We start from the raw sequence: 24,457 nt of genomic DNA on the forward strand, positions 1-24,457 counted from the left end.
GGGCTTCACAGGCTCCCTGGAAGGTGGGTGTGGAGAGTGACCTGTGCTTGCACACAGTCTTCTTGGTGGCGGCAGCAGCAGCCTTAGCGTCTCATGCCCGTTTCTGGGGTCCGCGCTGTTAGTCGTTGCTCGCGCCGGTCTCTGTAGCTCCTTTAAGCAGCGCTTTTTTCTTGTCACCTGCCTGCTTGAGTTGGGACGTCAGTCTCCTCCTGCCCTTGGACTGGGCTTTACACCATCAGTTATACTGGTCCTCAGGCCTTTGGACAGGGACTGGAATTACAACCACTCGCTTTCCTGGGTTTCCAGTTTGCAGATGGCAGATGATGTGATTCTTAGTTTCCTTTATCACTCATATTTTTTCTGGGCAGTTAAAGCATTTTTCAGTATGAGGAATATATAATCATGGTTCTCTCATTGTCCAGAACTGGGTCACGCGGCCACGTCCAGCAGCAGTAGATACTGACTACTTCTTCTCTGGGCTCCAGCCTGCTGTCCCCATGACTGTCGCGGCTTCGGCCCCCGGGGCCCCTCCAGAGCCGGCAGCCTCAGTGAGGCTGCCCTCCCCTCGGGCTCCGGGGCAGTTCCATGACGGCGGAGGGAAGAGACCCCGAGCCGGGAGTTCCAGCTCTGTGGAAACACGGGCTCCGTTCTCTAATTATTTGTTTTTAAAATACGTTTTACATCTATGTGTGTCTTTCTAAGCAAGGTATTTGGTTTTCCTGTGGATTCTTCACTAGTTTTCATGAAATCTTACAGCACCAAGAAACGCTTTATTTTGTAAGAAAGCAGATTGTCAGCCTGTATTCCTCTGCTTCTGGACAGCAGAAAGGGGGAGAGAAGTAGACAAATGAGCCTTGCTTTTGCAATTCTTATTAGGGCCAGCAGGTGGCAGTTAAGTGACTTAAATTGGGAAAGTGTTAGTGGTTAAAGAGATTGGAGAATAGTAATTGTACCCAAACTGGATATGAGAGTCTGTAGTTTGTGGATTTCTAAACTCTGTATCCAGATAGACTCAAGGTAAATATAAATACCCTATCTACCCACACTTCACTTTCAGAAACTTTTCAGAAAGGTTTTATAGTACTTATAGCGGGTAATTTAAAACTGTATCTTAAAATGGCATCATGCAGGAAATCCTAGTAGAAGGGGGCACTGAACTGGAAGAAGGTTGGTGTGACCTTGGTTCATTAGTGCCCTCCTGTCATCTGGCCATGTTAGGTTGGATCCGTATCCTGTCTGTCCAAGAGAGTGACCTGTAAATGCAAATATTCAACAATCCTAATAGCATAATTGACAGTTTTATGATGAAGTATTTAAATGAGTGCTGAAATATTTAGGAATTAATATGACTTCCTAAAGGCCTTTAATTGTTATATAAAAATTAAGCTCTTTTTGCTTCCTGACTCATTTTCCTTTTGTCTCACAGCAATACTTTACGAGTCACCCGTTCTGCTGCCCCCAGCATACTGGACAGTTCTAGCACTGCCACTGCTCAGCTGGGAAAGAAAGGCAAAGAATTTGAATTCTCACAGTTGCCCCTCAAAGTGGAGTTCCTGGAGTGCAGTGCCAAGGGCGGAAGAGGGGACGCTGGCTCTGCTGACATCCAGGACTTGGAGAAGTGGCTGGCTAAAATCGCCTGAGGGCCAGATGCAAACACAAGACGTGAATGTGTATGTGTGTGACTGACAGTTTTGGAAAAGGATGTGGTGGTCTGGAGTTGATAAAGAAGGGGTACAAATATAGTTAGGAACTTTTCCTTGTTCTGGAAACAAATTATTGTTGAAACCAGTGTGGAAGTTTTTAAGTTCAGTTCTCCCTTTTTGCTTTCAAGCTAGTTAGTTTTATTTGATTCGTGTCTTCCCTTTTCAAAGTGTATGTAAGGTCCCTTTAGCATATGCTTGATGTAAGGTCAAGGTCTAACAAGCCGACCTCACGTAGAGAGGATATTATCATGAGAATATAATATCATCTAAAATGTTTTCTTGTCCTCTGCTTCTGTGCTTTGGTCTCTTTTTCTTGGAAACAAACCTGTCTGTGTATGGAACTGGGTGATTTCCAATTGCCTTTGACATTCATGGGCAGTACATCATCTAGTCCTCTGTGAATTTTCAGATTTGTAGGTGCAATTACAATATGGTCTCCGACATGTGAAGGAAGGTTGAAAACAGCAGGGCTGTGTTGACAGTGGTCTGTTCTTCATCAGCTCGGTGACTTGTCCACACTCCAGCCTCATAGCACTTAGGTTTCAAAAACATGTTGTGAACCCTAGGAGTCGTCCCCAGGTGATAGAACTGTAAGTGCTAAATCCCCAAATGCTACTAAAATGTACACTAGAAATGTACGTTCTAGTGGTTTCCCTTAACTGGGAATGTGTGGAGATTTAGAAGCTGTTCTGTTTTTCTGGATGCATGAATGCTCCTGGGCTATCTTCATGTGCTGTTTGATGAGCTCCTATCTTGTACTGTCAGCTTGAATGCTGTGGAACAAATACAAAATGAAAAAAGTTCTCTGTAGATTTTTAAAGTGCATGTTCACTGATGGTTTAAAAAAAATGGCATTTTCAAAGTGATGTTCTTTGCTGTCTTCTTAAATGTATGGCTTTTTTAATGGCTTTTATAAATGATTAATACATTTCTTGGTAAACAAAACAGCCTGTCTAGCTTAAAGCATTTAAATAGAGTGGTAGAGTAGGTACAAATGGGAGCACGTTTTAGGATTCAGGCCCAACTCCAAGTTTCCAGGGCCTAATGATTGCAGTGTACATAAGAAGAAACTCTTCAATCCCTAGCTCACACACTCAGGGATAAGCCAACTAAAGCCTCAAAGGAGACAAGGGTGGCTGTGGATAAGTGAGACACTAATCGCAGAGCAGTGTGGGAAGTGCAGTTAACAGGAGAGGCGCAGGGTGCTCCAGGAGTGTGCAGTGGGGCGCCTAACCCAGTCTTGAGGGATGGGGAGAGGCAAAGGAGAAAAGCATGGAGCTGATGACGTCCCAGTGAGTGTGGCCCCCACGTACATACACTACGGCCCAGGCCTCTGCCTGCTGTCTCCCCTTCCTGTGTGTCGCTCTGGCTCCGAGTGAGGGGACCCCAGGGCCCCTCCTCCCCCGCCCGTACACCCTGCATCACACACCTTGCTGCTGGAGTATGAAATAAACCCAAGCTCGCGTGGAGAAGACGTTAAGAGTATGACTGTGGCAGGGTTCTTACTGGGAAGTCTCACTGCTGCTAATGTTGTTACTGTCTTTTGGACTCTTTCTTGCCCTTTCCTTATTAGCCAAGTAGTAATTTAAGGAAGTGGGTAAGATCAGTGAACCGGAAGCCCAAAAGGAATCTGATGAATGTGACATGTTCACATAATCATAGGTAATGCTCACCTGAATAAACATCAATGGCTTGATGCTTCCGTTAAGAGGCATGTGTGTTCTCTCAGCTTTTCTGATGTTTTTTTCTGCTAATAAACTGTTTTACTTTATTGGAGGAAGCAATACACAGAACAAGTGACTTGAAGAAGGGGAGCAAGGTTGAATTTTATTCAAGACCTAAAGATGATCTTTTGCAAAAGGAAAGTTATGTCTCAAACAGTGATGCTCAGATGTTAGTGTGCATCGGAATTAACTGATGCTTGTTACAGAGCTCACCTGAGGACCCTGCTTCTGAACATTCAGTTCGGCAGTAGATCGGGTGTGGGCTCAGGAATCTGCATGCTTAACGTGACCTCTACCAAGCACCTGGGGCTCCCGGGCGCACCCTCACAGGTGATGTGGCCTCCTGTAGTATCACGCGTGCCTTTAGTGTGTTTCGTTTCAAAGTTCTTTGGGCCACAAGCCCTGTGTAGTTTTGCTCACAGGGTGAAGGAAGCAGGCAGGCCGCATAGTCCCATCCTGCTTCCTAACCCTGTGCCACAGTCATCCCACTCTTGTGGGTCTGGGCCAGGGTGAGGTCATGGTGACTAGTCCTTGGGAGCTTGGAAGGGTTTTCAATGGGAGGTCAAATTATTTTCTTGTGGCACTGAACCCGTTCAGCCAAAGTAGGCCCATTTCTTCATGGGATGGGAGGCAAGTATGGCCAGTGTGGAAAGAGGAATGTCAGGTCACAGGGACCAGCAGACTAGGCACGACTGTATCACAGGTGAGACAGCTGTGGCTTGAAACACCTCCTTGGGAACGCAGCAGCGTTTGAGCCACTGCATGTTGGGGCCGCTGAGACCTGCTCCCGGGGCAGCCGCCACCTGATGTGAATGGCCCTGTGCCCTGTGAGTGGGGAGGGGTAGGCGTGGTGTGGTGCCGGTGTGGAGACAACTGTGACGAGCAAGCCCTGGGCACTCACTGTCCTGGTACATACCACCCGCTTCCGGAATGGGGTCTCCGTGGGTACTGAGCACACCCGCAGACTGAGGCCGCCTGTTTCTTCCAGCTCTTTCAACACTTTCCGAGCATTTTGGGGCCTTGGTAGCCCCTCTGCTGCCAGGTGCCTGACGGTTTGCTGGGGTATTAGCTCCTGACCAACAACAGCTGCTATTGCTGGGGAGACCCTGAGGTCTGCTTCTTATATTTCCCCACGCCCTGTGTCTCAGCACCCCTGGGATTCCGGTGGTCCTGCTGTGTGTGAGGCACTTGGCTGTGTTCTGTTGGTTTGAGATCATTTCAGCCAGAATGTTATGCTTTTTTTTTTTCTTTCTTAAGGTTTGATTTAGAATGGTTATCAAAGCTTCAACTGGTTATGCCCATTCTCACCTAAAGCTGCATTAGCAGCAGTTCAGATGCTAACCTCTTCTATCTCAGCCCTTCAGTTACTTAAAGGAAAGTGGTTGGTTACCTCACCTGACTTCTGCACAGGCCAGTAGTCCCACTTCCTTGTTCAACTACGAAGCCCTAAACTGTTGACTACTCACAAGAGCCGTGTATGGCGTTTACTCATTCAGAAAACACCAGGCACCGTACCCAGCTCCGGGAATACTAAGTATGGCACAATTCCTGCTTTTATGGGCATATGGTCACTTTCTGAGGTGAAGAAATGTGCCCTTTCCATGCGGCCCCTGCTCTCCCCTCATTAGCATGGGCTCCATCTTAGCTGTACTGAGCCGCACCCCCCGCCCCCACTGCATGGGCCCCAAGGTCAACTGCCTCAGGGCTGCCCTTTCTCGTGCTGCTGCGCCACCCTTGCCGCCCCAACCTGACCCGTGTCTCAGTGTCTCCTGCGATCCCAGCATCCACCCTGTGGTCCTGTCGTGGGTGAGGCACTTGGTGTTCTTTTGACTTAAGAGCTTTTTGTTTCAACTAAAATATGCTTTTTAAAAAAATTTGCAGTTAGCACAGGATTATCAAAGCTCCTGTCTGCACCCTTGGTCACTGGACAGCAAAACACAGCTACAGTGGTAGGGAACGCCACCTTGAGCGACATCCCTTGATGGCAAGCAGGGCACTCCAGGTAGGACATTCACCACAACCCTAATCTTCACATTCACGTCTGGGGAAGTCCAACAGTGCTTCCTTCACCCGCGGGGGAAGGGGTTGCTGGACGTCCGTGCAAGCACCATGCTCAGGGAGATGACCCACTCCCCTTCCTGTCTGCAGTCATGTGGCCCTGAACACCACAGTCTTGGGGAATGACTGCTTGTCTGGAACAGCTTTACTCTGGCTTTGATCTGGTCCATACAAGCACGTGCACTTTGGCTCTCAGGCCCGGTACCTCCTCTACCTTACAGTTTACACCTGGCAGCCAGGAAAGTTAGGCTCAGTGGGCAGGGACACCTAGTTCCTGTTCCTCCTAATCAGAGATGGCTTCCTTGCAGTGGCAGATTGGAGGGTGTTCCAGAAACTTTAGTACCTTTAAAGGGGAAAGATAATTTTAGTGAAGTTGAACTTGAGGAAGAATAAGACCTGGTGAACTTGGCTTTCCCTATAGCCCCAGGATTCCCAGCATTATCAGACCAGGGCAATTCTGGGCCTAATCTTGGCCTTCGTGTCCTCTTTGGATTGGTCCTACCACTCTCCTGGCCTTCAGGGCATTTTTTAGTCTGGAGGTGACTGAGACCTGAAGGGCCGTCTCAGGGAGGTTCTCTGGTTGGTGTGGGGTGCCGCTGGAGGGGTACGAGGCAGCTTAGTGTCATCTGAAAGGTGATTATGGTTCACCTTGAATTCTTGCCTTTAAACACTGTCTAGAAATCACCGGAAGGGAGATCCAGCCCCTGTACCCACCCTTCCTAACCCTCATCCATGGCGAATGGAAAGCAGGGATGACAGGAGGTGTCACACAGCCCTGAGTCTCAGTTCTGCCTGGAGTTTCCATCAGCCTTTAGGCAGAATGCAGATTATGGAAGTGTGTGGATTTAATCTTATTAGTGGGTCCTGCCTTTTCCCCCTTCTAAATTGGAAAGCCCAGGTGAACAGAAGGGAGAAGCAAAGGGCTTTGGATGGTGAACACACCACCGAGACATGAGAGGAGGGTCTTCGTGGAGAATGCACTTGAAGAAACCTGTGTTGTCCACACCATGCCCCGCCCCCCCACCCATATATGACTGCACCACTTAGAAGCATTAGACAAGAGGCTTTGTGTTGAGAATTAGGACAGTTTATTGTTTGATCAACATGCTGAGTCTTCCACATTTTACACAGTTTTATGTAAAGTCAATGTGGCCATTTAAATCTGCTGAGCCAGTGAGAGATGGAAATGCCACCCTCTGTGCTCCTCACGGCCAATCACTTTTATGGGGACGGGCGAGGGGGAAGGTGACACACACGTGATACAGGCTGGCCGTCGATGTATGGAGGCTTCACACTGGAAGGAAGGTCTGAACCCCGCTGCAAGGATAAACCACGCCCTGCCTGGAGTGTCAGCCACACAGGGAGGCGGGGGGTCTGGTGTCCAGGGAGTTTACACACTGAGAGCTCAAGGTTTTGGAACACTGAAACAGTCCATTTCAAACAAAAAGTCCAAAGGGTGCCCTGGTCTGACAATCAGAGTGGACCTGGGGACTGGCCCTTCTTTGCAATGGAGGAGCCTGAAATGTACATGGGTTCTTTCCTGCCTCACTCGGCTATGCTGGACAGACTTACATCTGAACCAGAGTAGAGATGGCCTGAGGAGCACGCGTGCCCAGCAGCCCTGTGTGCCAGCGCACCGTCACATTTGTTACACACAGGTCAGCAATGGATGAAGAGTGGAAACACCTTGGTTCTGACTGCTTCTGGCTTACTGGGTGACCGTAAGCAAGTCACCCTTTTTGGTCTTGGTTTTCCTGCCTTGGCATAGGAAGGGTTCTGAGCTCTCCACCTCGATCAGCTGTAGCCAGGGGACAATGCCTCACATTCTTGGGGGAGAGGTAGTTAGGAAACTAGTGCGCACGGGTTAATGCACAGACACTTCAGCTCAGCTGCCCTTTGTGTGGCTCAGACATACCTCACAGCCCTCGGCTACCTGTTCTCACATCCTGACATCCTCACCCGCCTTCCGCCATGTGAAGGAATGCGGCTGCTCTGCCTGCAGGACACCGAAGCCAGCGGTGCCATTACTGTCACACCTGGTACTTGTGGGCAGGGGCTCCCAGCACTGACTGGCCACCAGGAAGACAGAGACATTGCACTCAAGATGTGTTCTGCACCCTTAGCTACCACCATACAACCCTTGTTTCTGTTGCCTGAGACACTTGAACTGATCTGGCCATTGCTCCTCGAACCTGGGACATTCCAGACCGATTGAGGATGCTGTCAGGAAGAGAGTAGTGACGATAATGGCAGGGAGGCCTCTGACTGAGTCAGCACTTGCTCACCTTGGACCACACAGCTGCAGTTCTAGCACTCAAGATGCTGGCACCACACTTTCACTCCGGCACATGTGTGCATTCATAAATATGCTTCCTGCTTTTCCCACCGTATGCTCAATTTTTCAGATGCCCACAAAACAGGAGCTTTACTGACAGCTTTTCTTTGAGATTCCTCAAAGTAAAAAAGAGGGCTACAGAAGATGACCCTGCTCTACTCCCAGGTCAGGGCTGCTCTGTGGGGAGAGAGACTGAACCACGGGCTAAACTGAGATCATTTCCTCAAAGGATTCCTCCCCTTTGCCTGGATTTGGCAACGGTGGGATACTCTCCCTGCGTATGCTGAGGAATTTCATGATATTTTCTTCAACGGAACCTGATCATTTCATTATTGAACCTTAACTCTGAGACAAGATCCTAGCTACAAGCAAGAGGGCAGTGATGGCACCTGCCCAAAACGGGAGCCAAGGAGCCAACACCCTTCTGTGCTGGAGGTCTGGCTGCCCTGACAGACCCAGGAATGAGGGGTGGAGATGAGGCCCAAGGAGGGTGCCCATGGAGCGGTGTGGCACCACCAAGATGGGAGGATGAGGGGAGGCAACCGCCCTCACCTGCAGAGGCCCACGGGGCTGGGAGAGCCCGGGCTCAGGAGAGAGGATGTTGTGTACGCACTGGAAAAGGAGGGCTCACCTACGCCACATCAAGCCACGTTGTATCTAGTGCGTCTCTTACTATTCTTCTAGGCTGTGATGGAAAAATAGTGGTGCCTTGGATACGTGTGCACATGAGAAGAGGACTGAGTTTCTACCTTTTTTTACAAGAATGTTTTAAGAAAAAGTACTCTTAGTACCAAGAACATAAAAATCTACCGTCCATTCATCCACTGAGACCCAAAGAGATCCCTGCAAATGGGGCTGTCCCAGGGGCCACAAGCAATGGCCCTCACTGCCAGCCAAGCCGGGTGCTGTCACCTGGACTCCTATGAATTCTCACCAGGTAAGTAAGCACTCTTCCAACAAGCACCACTTGGGGGTGTGCCATGGTGGGGCTACGGGCCCATGTGGGCATGCACACCTGTGCGTACAAGTACAGACAGAAACAGTGCACATGTTCCCAGGGGCTAGTTTTGCCTGTAGTTAACAAATCTATGCAGTATTTTATTGATGGCAAGACGATCACAAGTTTTGAGACAATATTAAGTATTTCTTATTTCAACACGTTGCAGTACTTTTGAATTTCCAAAACTGTTATCACAATGCAAGTTCCAACTTGAGAGGAGGAAGAACAAGAATATACATTGAGCACATGAATCTCTGTGAGAATGTGTGTGTGGAAGGTGTATACACAAGTCTATCTCTATATATAATTATGTACACACATATAAAAACTCAACACTTGACACTGGAATTACGTTCGTACATTGGTCTATGCCTTCTGGAAGAGGAGCTCAGTGGGAATCCTGCTTCCTCTTTTCTTCACCCGAAGATACACTCCTCTCTAAAGATCAGCTCTGACACACAGTCTCCTTAGCTGAGTGTGTGACAGACCCACTGGACAACTTATCAATGAGTCCTGCCAGGTCCTGCTGCACTTACAGGCTGCCAGTTTGGATTAGTTTCTGAGAAGTTCCAAATTCATTGCAATAACTTGTCAGAGCCCTGCTTTATGGAGGAATTTACCCCCTACCACACCCCAGATGGTCATTTAGCTCAATTATGACAAGCCCAATAGCAGCCTGGAGGAAGAGTCAATGCCGGCTTGGAGGGCAGGGCTTACTGATTTTGGCCAGAGTGGCTGCCCACTGCCTGGCTTTGTGCCAACTCAGGGGTGGTGAGTCTGGGTCTATTTGGAATGCTGGCCAAGCAGGCTACATCACTTAGTGAAAGAGAGAGTTCTCTTCAGAGATTTTACAGATAGGTCCTCAGGTCTAAGTCCTCTCAGAAATGAGTCAAACATGGCAAGGACGTCTCTCTGGGGAGCCTTCTGGGGACCCCACCTCAGCCCTACCCTCAGGCAAGCAGAGTGCTGCTACAATATCTGCAAAGGTCTGTGCACAAAGGTTTCAACTGCACTGTGCCGAGTGGCAGAAACACGTCAAGAAGAACAGCATCAACAGTATTAGCAACCACGGACTGGCAAACATACATCTTGCAGGTGGCAGTTCTGCAGACCCTCCCTTCCCCAATCACAGATGGGCCAATACTGTGTGCTACAGGCTCCAGCTTTCCTGGCATCCAAGGAGGAGGGCTTCAGGGGGCACACACTGAGATTCCGTTTGCCCTTCCCTTCCCTGCAACCCAGATGTGTGTGCTGATCGCTGGACAGGTTGGCTAAAACATTTTCAGAACTACACATGGTGCCCCCAGTCTATAAACCAGCCCACAGTTGCCAACAGCACCCCGTCCTTCCTTCCTTCCCATGACCTCTTGTTCTGCCAATCACTAGGCGGACCACAGAGAGTGGAAGGTTGCCTGTGGCGAGTGCCCTCTCAAGGCTTTTCAGGGAGGGGAAAGAGGCAGAAATAATTCCAGTGGCCCTGCGGCTGGGCCCCCTGCAGTTCACAAGGCCTAATTTCAGCTCGGGGCCGTGGCTGATGCCCCACTCTGGCCATGGAAGAAGGACAGAGTCAGAGCTGCCTCTTCAGAGGCTGTTTCATTCAATCAGTGTTTGATTTAACCAGGTAGGGCCTGTTTGGTGGATGCTGGTTGGTCTGGGCCAGACAGCCCGGGGATTGGAACCTAATTAAATCGCCCAGTTAATTGTTTAAATGTATTGGTCTGGGGGTGGGAGGAGAGCAGAGGTGATGAACCGTTCAAAGAGGACAGGAAGGAGGAGGTGTGTGGAAAAGGTTCTCTGTAAGTTTACAAATATACAAAAACAAAAAAGCACATCTTTCAAATAAAAATGACTACATTTTTATCTGGCAAAAAGTTGTATACACATGGTTTAAATTTTTTTTTAATTTTAACAGTTTTTGGCAATCTTAATAAAGTACAATATATTACAACCAAACCAAAAAATAGTTGTTTAAGTAACAGCTGTTAAGAGTGACGTGATCCCTAATGCCCAGCCTCCCTCCCCATCCCACCCGACTCCTAGAGACAGAGAGAAAAGAAAAATCCTCCCATCTGGATAAGCTCATCTCCCACCCCCCTTAGGAAGCTAACCAATAGGAAGCAACACAACAAGCGAGTAGTGTTAAAGGAAGCCTGCGGTCAGGCTGCATTAGCAGGAGCAGCCACCCTCGCTGGCCGGAGGCTCCTGGGGTTTGTCCAGCTTGATGTCGATCACTGCAGGGGGCGGGGCTAAGGAAGATGACTCTCTCGGAGCTCCCACCCCCGCTCCTGCTCCGGTGCCCCCTAAGTTGCCCTGCGCAGCCCCTCTGTCCCTCAGCAAACACCCAGGAACTTGCTCTTTTCTTTGCCTGGGTGGGAAGGATGCAGGGTCACCAGCTCCCACCCTTCCACCTCTTCCCCGACCCTTCCACATGCCCTCACCAGTATCCACCAGAAGTAAAACTTGTCTTGGACTGTGGGACCATCACCTAAACACAGGCCCGACAGACCCTTTCTTAGAAGGCTTCCCGGTGACCAGCCTCGGCCTCGGCCTTGTTACCTATCAGCCCCACCCCAAAGTGCCCAGGAGGTGGAGCCTGCAGGCCAGGCATGGAGCCCACCTCACAAAGTACAGGGCTACACGGGCCTTGCCCAGGTGGGCACAGCAACCCTGACCCCTCAAGCTCCCGTCAGAACGGGTCGCTTAGACCCTGAGGCTGCTGCTGTGAGAACCCACATCCCTGGGGGAGGGTGTCAGCATAGCCCCTCTCCAGCCCTTTCCACGGGTGCTGTGGGGACTGTGGGCTGGAGAAGCACCGATCGGAACCGCCAGAGGAGCGGGTGCAGAGTGCACAGCCAGGCCACTCCCTCTGCCCTCACCAGGATGAAATCTCAGTCAGGCCAGGCCAGGCCTGGTCACGGCACTGCACAGAATCGCCCTTCCTGTGGGGCTGGGAGTGGGTAGGGGTTGAAGCAGCCCTGCTATGGGACCTGCTGCCCGTGTCCTAGAGAGGTTTTGTGGTCCCTAGGTAAGGACGATGGGAGAGGTTCTTCATAAGTTAAGTACTATAAAAAGCCATGCTTCCCCTAAAGACCACTTACCACCTTCCCTCCTTACCACTTTTTGGCCACCTGGCCATGGCATATTCTGAGTATGACTTTGTCCATGACTTTTCCTGATTTTCCCTAAACCCCAATCTTCTTATGCACATTTTTATCCTGTTTTGTGTGTACGCAGCGTATATATACATAAACACACATTATTTATAACATGGTAGACTATAAATAAACTAGTAAATAGACAATGAACCTTCCTTGCCTTCCTTCCCACTGGGCAAATCAGACCACCTCTCTGAGCCTCAGTTTCAGCTTTTGGGTGTGGCCTGAGTTCTGGGGTGGACGGTGTGAGTGGTGTGCAGACCCTGCCCCCAGAGCAGGCAGGCAGGGGAGGAGACACCTGGTGGGGCAGTCGTCTCGCATAGAGGAGGTTGGGCCATGCTGAAATCATGTCTGAGTGCACGGAAATGGAGATTCTACTTGTCCCCATGAAATACAAGTCTGTGTTCAGTGGAAAGAAGGGCACTTACTATTTCTCACTCCCCACACTGTCACTCCACACACATCCCTCTGGCATTCCCATACTGTTTTGGAAGCTTAGGTGGTTCGAGCTGGATGTGGTCTTAAGGACCTTGGAGTTCAGCCTCATCCCTGTACAGAGGACGCCCCACGAACAGCTATCTGCCAGGAAGGCTGGCCTGGAGAACTGGCAAGGGTCTGCCCACTGTTCTAACATACCACGTGGATAAATCAATGAATAAATGGCTTCTGCAGCACATCTTTCACTCACTTGTCAAGGGAAAAGGATACTGCCCTCTTTGCTTTTCTCCTGGACGTTCTCCATTCCAGGCAGAGCCGAGGCCACACGTCGGAAGAGCTGGGGAGAGGGGGAGATGCAGCGTGAGCCCCCATCCTTCCCCTCCTGCTGCCGGTGTCTCCACCCTCTGCCTCTTCTCACCCTGACCTCGGGCTCTGCTCTCTTTCTGTCCCACTGACTGCACCCTGGACAGCAGGGGCTGCACCTAACTTCTCCCACCTGTGCCCCCAGCACCTCTCATGGCGTTGGGCCCCGGCAGGCCTCTCACCCAGGCAGGCTGGCCACAGGGTCACGAGGGGCTGAGTGTGGGTCATGGTGATGGCAGGGACCTACCCTAGTGCAGAAAACGATCTAGGTCCTGGGAGACAAGCTTCTGGCCCGCTGCCCATGTAGGGACCTGGTGTGGGGAAGGGAGGACTTTCGACCTGCCCTTGAGACAATGACCCTCTCCTCAGGGAGCCCTGCGAGTCCACGGGCATCGGGGCAGCTGGGAGTCAGGGCCACACAGTCACAGTGGAGATTTCTTTGGAGGGAATAAGGACACAGAAGTGTGAATGGGACATTGTGGGTTTGCTTGGGTGTGGATGAGTGCGATGTGCACATTGTGTGTAGAGGAGTATGGGTGGTGTGGTGTGGATGTGTGGCAGCTGTGGGGGGGGGAATGAGTGTGTATGGTGTGTACATGTACACATGTGGGGTTTCTGTGCGTGTAAGTCTGTAAAGTGTGCATGAGAACTGTGTGCGTGTGGTTGTGTGCGTGTGTGTGTGTGTGCGTGGAACCTAGCAGGTGACAGCAAGTACAAGGCAGAAACACAGGCACCAGAAGATCCTGAATTCCCTCCCATCTCTCTACAAACACCAACTGCAGGAACTAGGTGAGCTCTGGGCTTAAAACTTCTCCACTGCCTGAGCTCTCTGAAGACAGGGTGAGTCTTATTCAAGGTCTCACCCCAGAGCCCAGCCACATGGGAGCACCCAGGCTGGGTGACAGGACCAAAGGCGGTAAGGGTCCGGGCGGGGAAGCCGCTGGTGGGCTCCGCATGGTATGGACCCTGTGGGCGGGCTGCAGAGAGGCTCTGAGCGTGGCTGGCAGAAGTGGGAGTTAGATGGAAGCTCTTGGGGTCACATGGGGGCTTCTGAGAGCAGATATGCTCACGTTCAGAGTCCAGGAGGCTACATTGCATGGGGATGCCTCTCCACCACACAGGCTTAGAACTGACCATATACAACTCTGGCTCAGACCATCGCCTGGCTTCCAGAGCAATCTGGAAAGGGGGGCATCGGCATCTCCCTGACCATGCGGGCAGAGGCTTTCCATCAGGGCCGCGCAGAGCAGCAGCCAGTGTCTCCTGCAGGCCTCCAGGGACAGGTAGCTCCCTACTCCAGGTGACACCACGGCCACCTTGGCCTTATTCCGAAGGAGGCTGGGAAGGGGATGGGAGGGAAGAGAGCCATGTTGATGACCCTCCAACTGGGGTGGGGGCACTGAGTCCTGGGAGCTCGGGGCCTCCCATTCTGTCCCTTCCTGCTCCTCTGCCACCTCCCACTGGCAAGGCACTGCCCAGGCGGGGTAAAGCCTCACTGCGTGAGGCCGGCTGCTGCAGTGGCAGCTTGTCTAGTGCCCCTGGACACCGCTGGGAGCAGCAGGGCAGAAGTGACCCACAGCCAGGCCTCGACACCCCTCCAGCGGCACCTGTGCCCATGCCGGTCCCCTGGCCCAGGCCGCCCCCTCTCATCACCTCTCTGAGTCCCCTTTTCCCTGCAGACAGGGGTTCCTCACCTTTTTTTGAACCAAAGATTCCTTTGGCAGGCTGGCGAAGCCTATGGGCTCCTTTTAAGTGTGTGAAATGAATTACATATAAGTTTTATGTAAAGGAGACCATTTAGTATTGAAACAAACTTCTAAAATCTTTAAAGATACAGACTTGTGACTAGCAGCCCGGAAACCTGTTAAAGAGCAGAAGCCGGCAGGGGATCTGACAGCCCCCGAGATACTGAGGTGGGAAAAAGTTCAAGAGACCTGCGACACCACGGCAGTAAGGTGATAAGAAAGCAGCTGTGGCCTCTACCGTGACAAAGCCCCAGGTGCTGCTAACATACGGAGCTGTGTTGCCTACGCTCACGGCTGCAGGAAATGCTGGAGACCTGTCAGAGAATAGTGCAGAGACACTTGTTTCCCACCTACATCCACTGACCTGCTGAATTCCATCCGAGGACTGCTTGGGGGTCTGTGGACCCAGGAGAAGCCCCCTGCTCCCAGGCTCAGCCCTAACCCCACCCCCTCTACGGCTCCTCTGAGGCTTCTGACCCCCAGGCCTCCCCCCACGGCGAGCTCGGACCGCACTGTGGGTGGGCTCTTGTCTCCAAGCCTGCCTGGACCGCCACAGCCCTGAGCACATGCCAAGCACAAGGCAGGAACCCCAAAATGCTGATTGGATAGACTCTCCTGCACGTCCACCCCACGTGAGGTAAGAAGCAGGGGAAGGCTACGTCTCTCGGCCTCCTTGAAGTTGGTGGCTGATCCCACAGCCCCGATGGCCTGAGGGCGAGCAGTAGAGCTCTGGAGGCGACTCGCTCCCCATCTGGTGGCTGGACGGCCCCACCTAGTCACTAGCCCCTTGGCCAAAGGCGGCGGACCCCACCTGCTTCACGTTGTAGCCGGTCTTGGCGCTGGTCTCGATGAACATAACGCTCAGTTCTTTGGCGCGCTGCTCCCCCTCCTCGATGGTTATCTGCCTGGAGGGGGAGGCGAGGGGGGGCCGGTTCAGTAGGGAAGTAGCCCCTGGTGGGGGCGGAGGGAGCAGCCTCAGATGATGGGGGCCCCGCAGTCAGCCCTGAGGTCGGGGCTGGACCCCAGGGCTCCCTCAGGGCACAGCAGGACACCAGCCCCTCCCTACTCCTTGGCAGCTCCGTCCAGGTTGGGAGCAGGCCCTGAGGCAGGTGGCTTGCTGTCCCTTTCACAGTGTCACCACGGCCAGAGCCAACATTCGTAAAGCACTGCCAGCCACAGACCGCCTCTCTGGGTGGTACCATCAGCCCCATTTTCCAAGTGAGAACACTGAGGTTAAAAGTAATGGCCCCAAGGTCACCTACTGCAAAGGAGCTGGGCTTTGAACTCCGTTTTCTTCACTTCAAGGACAAGATTCAAATAAAGCAGCCTCTAATTCAGATTATTCCCTAAACGGGCAGAGTACATCTCAGGAAGCCCCCAGTCCATGACTCATTGCTCTACCTGCCCCATGAGATGAGTGGACCAGTGCAGGGAAGGGCGCTGGGGTCAGCCCTGTGCCTGGAGGATGGTGTGGAGCAAGCAGCCTCTTCAGGGAGAGTGTCCCACCCAGACACAGCGAAGGACCAGGCCCTTCACACCCACACCCACATCAGCCAGGCATTTCACAGGGGCAGGGCCGGTGGGAGCCCGAGGGCTGCTGTGTCTGTGTCTGCACTGAGGCCGGGCCCGGACCATGTGCTGCTGGGCCAGCCAGGCGCATATGGCTCCACTCAGGCCACGCGTGGAGGCCTGCCCTGCCCCTGCCAGCCTGGAAGGTGGGGCTTCAGACATGACACACCTGTGGGTAGGCGTCTACCAGGTGCTTTCAAAGCCTCTGGTGCCCCAAGGGGGTCCTTCCCAGATGCAGGGGGACAGGTCAGACAGGGTGCTGGGCAGGGTGTAGCTCACAGGGGCTGCTCTCCCACAAATCCCAGCACCCCCCGTCCAGGAGGAGCTGCAGAGGCATGGAGGGGGCCCGGCCTGCAGCCCGCTGCACCTACCTCTTGTCGGCCAGGTCCGTCTTGTTGCCCACCAGCATGATGATGACGTCGCTTCCCCTCTCTGTTCTGACATCATCGATCCACTTAGAGGTCTGTTGGAAGGAGTTGAGATCTGGAGGTGGAAAGTGCAGATAAAACAGGGCGTGAGCGGCAGCCCTGGCAGCAGAGGGGGAGGACGGGAAGGGAGTAAGACCAGGAGCAGGAGGGAGGGGCGTGTGCACCCTCAGACACCTGGGCAGCGCGGGAGCACAGTCCGGCGGGCCTGGGTCCTCCCGAGGACGTCCACACGTGTTTGTGGAGCTGTGCCCGGGGTCCCCGAAGGCCCCTCATATGCTGAGCCACCCTCTGGGGAGAGAAGTCACAGCATCTGGAAGGCCGCTGGGTCATGACTTCCTACTAGTGGTCCTAGGGCCCACCTGAGAGTCGGACCTGACTTTGGAGGCTCACAGCAGAGTGAGAAATGGGTGCAGTAGACTTGGCTGAGCTTGGAAACAGTGTGACAGTGTGTGTGTAGGACCGCAGCAGCTCCCAGCGCAGGAGGGCCCTGCAGAGCAGCCTCCCACTGACAGGAGCTCAGAGGGATTTCTGAAGAGCACCCTCAGGCCCTGAAAGTAAGGGGAGCGGGGAAGGCGGCCCCAGGAGCAGATAAAAGCCAGGAGAGGCCAGGCATTTCAGGGCAGCCCCCTCCTCAGTCAGAAGCTGTGACACGCCGCCACACAGAAGAGCAGTCACAGGGCGACGCCCACCACTCAGCGGCCCGCAGGCCCGAGGGGAGCGGAGGCTCCCCTTCCTGGAAACCTGGGCTTCTCGCAGCCTGACCTTCCTTCTGCTCAGCATCAGGCTGCAGGAGCCCAGGCATCCTCAGGGCCCAGCTCCCACCCGCTCTCAGGTGTGCAGGGAGCCTGCGGTCAGAGCCTCTCAGGTGTGCAGGGAGCCTGCGGTCAGAGCCTCTCAGGTGTGCAGGGAGCCTGCGGTCAGCCAGAGGCAGCCGGCTGGGGCAGCCTCCCACCACACCCATGACTGCAGCCCAAGCGCTTGCCAGGTGTGTGCCCTGACACCTGCCTGGGCAGTGGGGCTCTGCACCAGGCCCTACCCCTCACCCCAGCCCCACGAGCCTCCCTCAGGGCTGTGCGTCGCTCTTGAGAACAGCTGATTTGGCCAGAAGAGCCACAGTGTGTGAGAAGTGCAGGCCACCCAAGGCCCTCCTGGACCCGCTGGGCCTCCCCTCCCGTGGAACCCGGTAAGGAACTGGGATGCTGCTGACAAAACCATGGCTGCCAGGTCAAGGTTGGCCTGGGGACCAGCGTCTTCTCCCATCTTCACACACACACACACACACACACACACACACACACACACTCTCTCTCTCTCTCTCTCTCTCTCTGCAGCCTGGCTGGGGCCGCACCTGGCCCCGGAGCCCCTGCGAGCTGCCCTCCGCCCAGCACGCAGGCCCCACACTCACTTGTGATGTCGTACACCACCACAGCCACCGTGGAGTCCCGGATGTAGCTGGGGATCAGGCTGCGGAACCTCTCCTGGCCGGCTGTGTCCCAGAGCTGCAGTCGCACCTGTCACGGGGAGGGAGGAGGCTCAGGGGGCAGTGAGGTCCTCGTGGTGGGAGTGGGCACTGAGGGAGGGCCCAGCTCTGGGACGCTGGCCAGGCACAGGCTCTCAGCAGTGCCCAGCATGGGCCCCAGGGGATAGGTCCCAAGGAGCCCTGCCCGTCCTCCCGGGTCTCAAGTCAGGCACTCAACGTACGATCCTCCAAGTACATGGTTTTTGACAAGAAGTCAATCCCAATGGTTGCCTGTTAGAGAAAAGCACAGAACGGTCAAACCCGAAAGGTCTCAGGCAAAGGGGCAAAAGCTGAGTCACCCAGGCGGGGACACAGCCAGCAAAAGGGGTCACCCATGCCGAGCCTTAGGTGGGTTCTGCTCTGCCGCCCCACCCCCAGCTCAACAGTGAACCCTCTTGCCCCTCTCAGAGGGAGTGAGTTTGAGCTAAACAAGGATGAGGATAGGTGTTTAGGGAGTGATACTTTTTGGAGAGGAAGAGAAAAGTGCTTTGGAAAAGGAGAGGAGAGAACAGGTGAGGCGGCTTCCCCAGCAGCAGGGCCACTGGCACGTGTATCTCCTGCCCCGCTCAGGGGGGAGCCCGGAGGAGCAGGAACGAGGTGGTCTCCCTGCCCCAGCCTGCCGGGCCCCGCCTGCCTCCTTCCCTTCCAGCCTCCACTCGAGTCTCCCAAAGCTTTTCTCCTCAGCCCTGGAACTCGAGCGCCTGGCGGGGGATCACCACTGCCCAGGAGGTGGAGCGGGGGCAGGGCGGCTTGCCGCAGGGGCGGGCAGAGAGCAGCTGGCTTTCCCCAGGGGCATCACAGCCACCCACAGCAGCATCTTGTTGCGAAACCCACCAGCTCTTCTCTACCCAGATCGACACACTGGAAGCCAACTGTCTAGGTCACGCCTGTGCCTCCTCTGTCCTGGCACAAGGAGATGCAGTTGGGCCAGATGGCTGGGACCCACCACTCACTGCTGTGTGGCTTGGGGCAGGCCTCCAACCTCTCTGCGCCAACCTCAGGATTGGTAGCAGGGACTGCTAGCTGTCCCCCAACATGGAGTCTCCCTTTCTATAGTATTACGACTCCAAACGTATAGATAAACTCATGGCTGCCCCAAATAAGACTGTATTTCCCAGCTTCCTTTGTAGCTGGGTGGCTTAAGTTCTCTGGTCATTGGGATGTGAAGGTGACATTGCATCTTCTGGGATGGGGTCCTTCATGGGGAGAGGCGATGTACCCACAGCTGCCCCTTTCCTTTTCCCACTGTTTGGAATAAAGACAGGTGGTAATAAGTCATATTGGCCCATCCAGATGAAGGTGACAGAGTAGTGGCGACAGATGAACCAGACAGAGGAAGCCTGAGTTCCTGCCTGTAGAGCCCCCTCAGCAGCCTGAGACTCTTACGCCCAGACTGTTGTGTGACAGAGAACTGGACTTCTATTTTGCTTAAGCCACTGTTATTTGCAGTTTCTTTTAATACAGCCTAGCTCTATCCAAACTAATAGAGCAAAGAACCACGGAGAAACATACCCCTCAAGGGTAGGCAGCATGGATGGTGACAGTGATGTCCCTGATGATAATGTAACAACAGCCCCATTTCACCTCACATGTGCTTCCATGGAGGACAGAGAAGTCACCAGATGACATGACAAGGACTGTGCCTTGTGGATCGAGCTCTGGTAAAGCTCAACCCAGTGGCCTCCATAATCATAAACACCATTTGCTGAACACTCACATACTTTACTACCCCTCACAATAGCAGATCAGTGGTAATGATGAAAGTAAGGCTGAAAGGACCAACTTCCTATCTCTCCAGCCCTCTCCCACCTCTATTCCCACTTTCATGCTTCTTCCACATCAGAGAAACACCTGGTTCCTTAAGTGCCCAGTCTCTCAGACCTGTTCTGGCCACACTTCCCACCCAGCCAGGCCGCTGAGCCACAAAAGACCTTCCCACAGCTGCACACACTGGTGCCAAAGCACAGGCACCGTCCTTGGATGTGGCTGAGGCATCAGCTCTGCTCAAAAACATCTCCCGAAGTTTCACTTCCAATAATGGCTAAGTAGTTTGTATCAAACTAACCCACCCACAGATAACTATTATAAACTCTGCACAAATGCAACAAATAACAATTTGCAATCACCGAAAAGTGATCAAAAGCAGGCAGAAAACGGAGGGGTTATAATCTCTAAAGGAAGGGAAGAAAATGAAGTGAGATCCTATGCTTAACCAGTTTTTCCCCTGAGGTAGCTTCCTAGTCCCACCAAGTTAGAAGGACTTGGTAAACACCTCAGGCATTTCATGAGAACCCCAGAAGGGCCAGCTTTGGGGAAAAGGACATCATCTCAGGACTAAGGGTTATATCAGAGGACTAAGGAAAAAACCAAGAGACCTATCTTAACAAACTTTAAACATGGTAAGTAGGTTCCATGTCCTGGCTATTGTAAATAGTGCTGCAATGAACACTGTGGTACATGACTCTTTTTGAATTATGCTTTTCTCAGGGTATATGCCCAGTAGTGGGATTGCTGGGTCATATGGTAGCTCTATTTTTAGTTTTTTAAGGAACCTCCATACTGTTTTCCACAGTGGCTGCACCAATTTACATTCCCACCAAAAGTGCAGGAGGGTTCCTTTTTCACCAGACCCTCTCCAGCATTTATTGTTTCTAGATTTTTTGATAACAGCCATTCTGACCGGTGTGAGGTGATACCTCACTGTAGTTCCGATTTGCATTTCTCTAATAATTAGTGATGTTGAGCATCTTTTCATGTGCCTCTTGGTCATCTGTATGTCTTCCTTGGTGAAATGTCTATTTAGGTCTTCCTCCCAGAAGATGTGACACATATATACAATGGAATATTACTCAGCCATAGAAAGAAACAAAATTGAGTTATCTGTAGTGAGGTGGATGGACATAGAGTCTGTCATACAGAGTGAGGTAAGTCAGAAAGAGAAAAACAAATACCGTATTCTAATGCATATATATGGAATCTAAAAAAAAACAGAAACAAATGGTACTGATGAACCTAGTTGCAGGACAGGAATAAAGATGTAGACATAGAGAATGGACTTGAGGACACGGGGTGGGAGGGGGAAGCTAGGGCAAAGTGAGAGTAGCATCAACATATATACACTACCAAATGTAAAATAGATAGCTAGCTGGTGGGAAGCAGCAGCACAGAACAGGGAGACCAGCTCGGTGCTTTGTGACCACCTAGAGGGGTCGGATACGGAGGGTGGGAGGGAGACACAAGAGGGAGGGGATATGGGGATATATATATGCATATGGCTGATTCACTCTGGTGTACAACAGAAACTAACACAGTATTGTGAAGCAATTATACTCCAATAAAGATCTACTAAAACAAAAAACAAACAAAAAAAAACATGGTAAGTAAACTCTTCCAAAAAAAAAAAAAAGGATTAAGTTGCCCATAATTTAATTCCCCATTGAAATAAAACTCAACACTCTTCAGAGGAAGGTACAGAATCTACGAATCTCTACAACTTATTATTATTCACGATGTCCACTACACAATAAAAAAGGATTAGACATGAAGAGGCAGGAAATTTAAGCCATAATTAATGGAAAAAAACTCAATAGAAACAGATACCCAGATGACTTAGATGTTGGATTAGCAGACAAGAACTTTAAAATAATTATTATAACTGTGTTAAAAATATAAAGGAAAAAGATGAATACTATGGGTGAATTTCAAGAGATATATGGAGACTAAAACAAAACCCAGAAATCTTAACACAAAAAAACACAATACCTGAAATAAAAATGCCTTGGATTTGAATAACAGCAGCTAGGATACTTCAGAGGAAAGGGCGGTAAACTTGAAGACAGTCCAAAAGAAGTTGTTCAAACTGAAGCACAGATTTTTAAAAGATAGAATAAAAATGAACAGAACTTCAAGAACTTCTAGGGCAATATAAAGACCTGATATACACGTAGATGGGGTTTCAGAAAGAGTAAAAACAAACAAACAAACAAAAACTAATGGTCAGATATTTTCTCAATTTGATTAGAAACATCAACCCACAGCTTCAAGAAGCTCAGTGAGCCTAAAACAGGATACAAAGGAAACCACACCCACACAAGTCATAGTCAAATTGCTGAAAACTAAAGATAAAGAGAAAACCTTAACAGCAGCTAGGAAACAGAAAGACACAATACATACAAGGAAACAATGACAGGAATGATGGTTGATTTCCCTTCAGAAACAATTGAGAACAGAAGACAATGGAGTAAAATCTTTAAAATTCTAAAAGAAACAAACCACCATCATCCCCATCATGTAAGCCTAGAATTCTAAAGCCAGTGAAAATTTCCTTCAACACGGAGAGCAAAATAAAAACATATTCAGATAAGGGAAAACTGTGATCATTTGTCACCAGTGAGCCCTCATTACAGGAAACGAATGCTTTAGGCTGAAGGGAAATTTTACAGATGGAAGTTTGGATCTTTAAAGAAGGAATATAGGAGCACCAGAAATGGTAAGTCTGTGATATATAAAAACACGTGACTTGTCCTTGAGCACCTCCTGTTTCCATCCACATCAGTAACAATTCCTAACATCCTCCTGTTTTGTCTCTGCTTCATCCTCCACGAGACTCACTCTCAGAAGATGGCCTCAAATCTACTTTACAACATCAAGTACAAACCACTTCAATTCCTTGCTTTTACCCTCTAATATAACAATGATAACTACAGTAACGATGACTAAACATGAGTGCTCACCATGTGCCAGGTAAGAACTTTATATGCATTACTTAACTTAATCCTGATAACCTGTGCCATGAGTTATGCTCTTGAGTATTTATACGTTTCTGCTAAGAAGACTGAGTAAAGTTGATCCCTGAGCAACGTGTGGGTTAGGAGTGCCGACCATCCACACAGTGGAAAACCCGTGTATAACTCACAGTCGGTCCTCTGTCTCGCACTTCGGTTCCTCCGTTCAACCAACTGCAGATGGTGTAGTACTGTAGTACTTACTACTGAAAACAACTGCGTATAAGTGGACCAGCCCAGTTTAGACCCACCTTGTTCAAGGGTCAACTGTGTAAGAGATGCTAAATTACTCGCTCAGTGTCAACAGCTGGAAATGGCAGAGCCAGAATACAAAGATATTTGCAAAGTTGTCTATGTGTGTCCAGCCGTATCTCCATCCCTCCAGGCTCTGAGCATTTGCTCCTTCTGTCAAAGCAAGCCTCTCCTTGGGGTTCTCTTGGCCCTGAGCCTCTCAGCCATCAAGGTTCTTTTCTCTTTTCTCAACCCCTCATTCTTTACTCACTCTTTCCTTTCATCCAAGAAACATTCTTAAAATTCTTGCATCCTTAAAAAAAAAACCCTTCCCTGTCACTAAGTGGCTCTCCAGCTCTCTGCCAATCTCTCACCTCCATTCCCTTGGTATGCTTCTTGGAAAAGGACCCAAACCAGCTGTCCCCACTTCCTCTCTTCTCACCCACTGCTCAGTGGTCTGACTCCTGCCCCTCTGCCCACTGAGGCTGCTCTGGCTGTGGTCACCATGGCCATTCATCTCCAGATTGTAAGGACACTCTATAGGCCAGACTCTACTAGATGTACTTGACCCTGTGGACCAATCTCTTCCTTGACACTCTTCCTTCCTTTGTTTTCATGACGTGACTTGTTTCTGGCTCTCCCTGCCTCTCTAACTGCTGTCCCTTATTGGCCTCTTACAGGATCCTCTTCCTTTCTCTGTCCCTAAAATGTTGGTGTTCCCTACTGTGTCAGGGGACCCCATTTACTGTCACAGCTTCAAAAAGGATGTGCTGCTGGCTTCCCAACCTACATTCCAGGCCTCACCTCTGTCCTGAGCCCCAGATCCAGGTATCTGACCGCTTACTGGACCTGTCCATCCACGTGTCCTCTAGACCTCTCACTAAACATATGTGTCCCACCCGGAGCCCCTCATCCCCCTCCAGACTTACATCTTCTACTTTCCCCATCTCGATGAATGGCACCTCCACCTCCATGGGTGCCCAAGCCTCCAGAAGCCCTCCTGAGTTCCTCCTCTTCCCTTGCTCTCTCGTCCACCCCCTCACAGCAGAGGAATCACGGAGCTGATACTTTGCCTCCTGAGTGTTTTCACTTGTCTGCTTCTCTCCATCCCCACCAGCACTGCCCCAGTTCAGTCCTCCAACTTCTTTTACCTGAACAGCCTCAACAGCTTCCTGACTGGTCTCTCTGCCCTGAGGTTCTCCCTAGATAAATAATCTCTCACCAGCACCAGTGTTATCTTTCTAAAACATAAATCTGACCATATCACTCCCTACTGCCCCCAGGAAACAATCCAAACACTTCAGCTTGGCCTGCAAAGGGTCTGCCCGTCGCTTCCTTTGACCTCGTTCCCCTCTTTCCCAGCTTGCACTTTATACTTTAGTAATAATACTGTGGTCAGGACTCT

General features: G+C 51.3%; 2 protein-coding genes across 3 annotated transcripts in view; one reads left to right on the forward strand and one right to left on the reverse strand.

Moving 5' to 3' along the window:
* The window catches only part of SRPRB (SRP receptor subunit beta), a 38,655-nt gene extending 35,244 nt beyond the window's left edge, over positions 1 to 3,411 (forward strand). Inside the window, exon 7 of the mRNA XM_032630717.1 lies at positions 1,427 to 3,411. Coding sequence (XP_032486608.1) covers positions 1,427 to 1,640 — 214 coding nt within the window. The 3' untranslated portion in view covers positions 1,641 to 3,411. The remainder of the gene's footprint in view (positions 1 to 1,426) is intronic.
* A 7,469-nt stretch (positions 3,412 to 10,880) lies between these two features.
* The window catches only part of RAB6B (RAB6B, member RAS oncogene family), a 53,215-nt gene continuing 39,638 nt past the window's right edge, over positions 10,881 to 24,457 (reverse strand). For both annotated transcript variants that reach the window (XM_032630653.1, XM_032630654.1), the window contains exons 3-8: positions 18,215 to 18,268; positions 17,924 to 18,029; positions 16,462 to 16,573; positions 15,333 to 15,426; positions 12,684 to 12,750; positions 10,881 to 11,051 (exon numbers count right to left, since the gene is read on the reverse strand). In XM_032630653.1, the coding sequence (XP_032486544.1) occupies positions 10,987 to 11,051; positions 12,684 to 12,750; positions 15,333 to 15,426; positions 16,462 to 16,573; positions 17,924 to 18,029; positions 18,215 to 18,268 (498 nt within the window). In that variant the 3' untranslated portion in view covers positions 10,881 to 10,986. The remainder of the gene's footprint in view (positions 11,052 to 12,683; positions 12,751 to 15,332; positions 15,427 to 16,461; positions 16,574 to 17,923; positions 18,030 to 18,214; positions 18,269 to 24,457) is intronic.

This window comes from Phocoena sinus, chromosome 4 (genome assembly GCF_008692025.1).
Source record: "Phocoena sinus isolate mPhoSin1 chromosome 4, mPhoSin1.pri, whole genome shotgun sequence".
Taxonomy (NCBI): Eukaryota; Metazoa; Chordata; class Mammalia; order Artiodactyla; family Phocoenidae; genus Phocoena; species Phocoena sinus.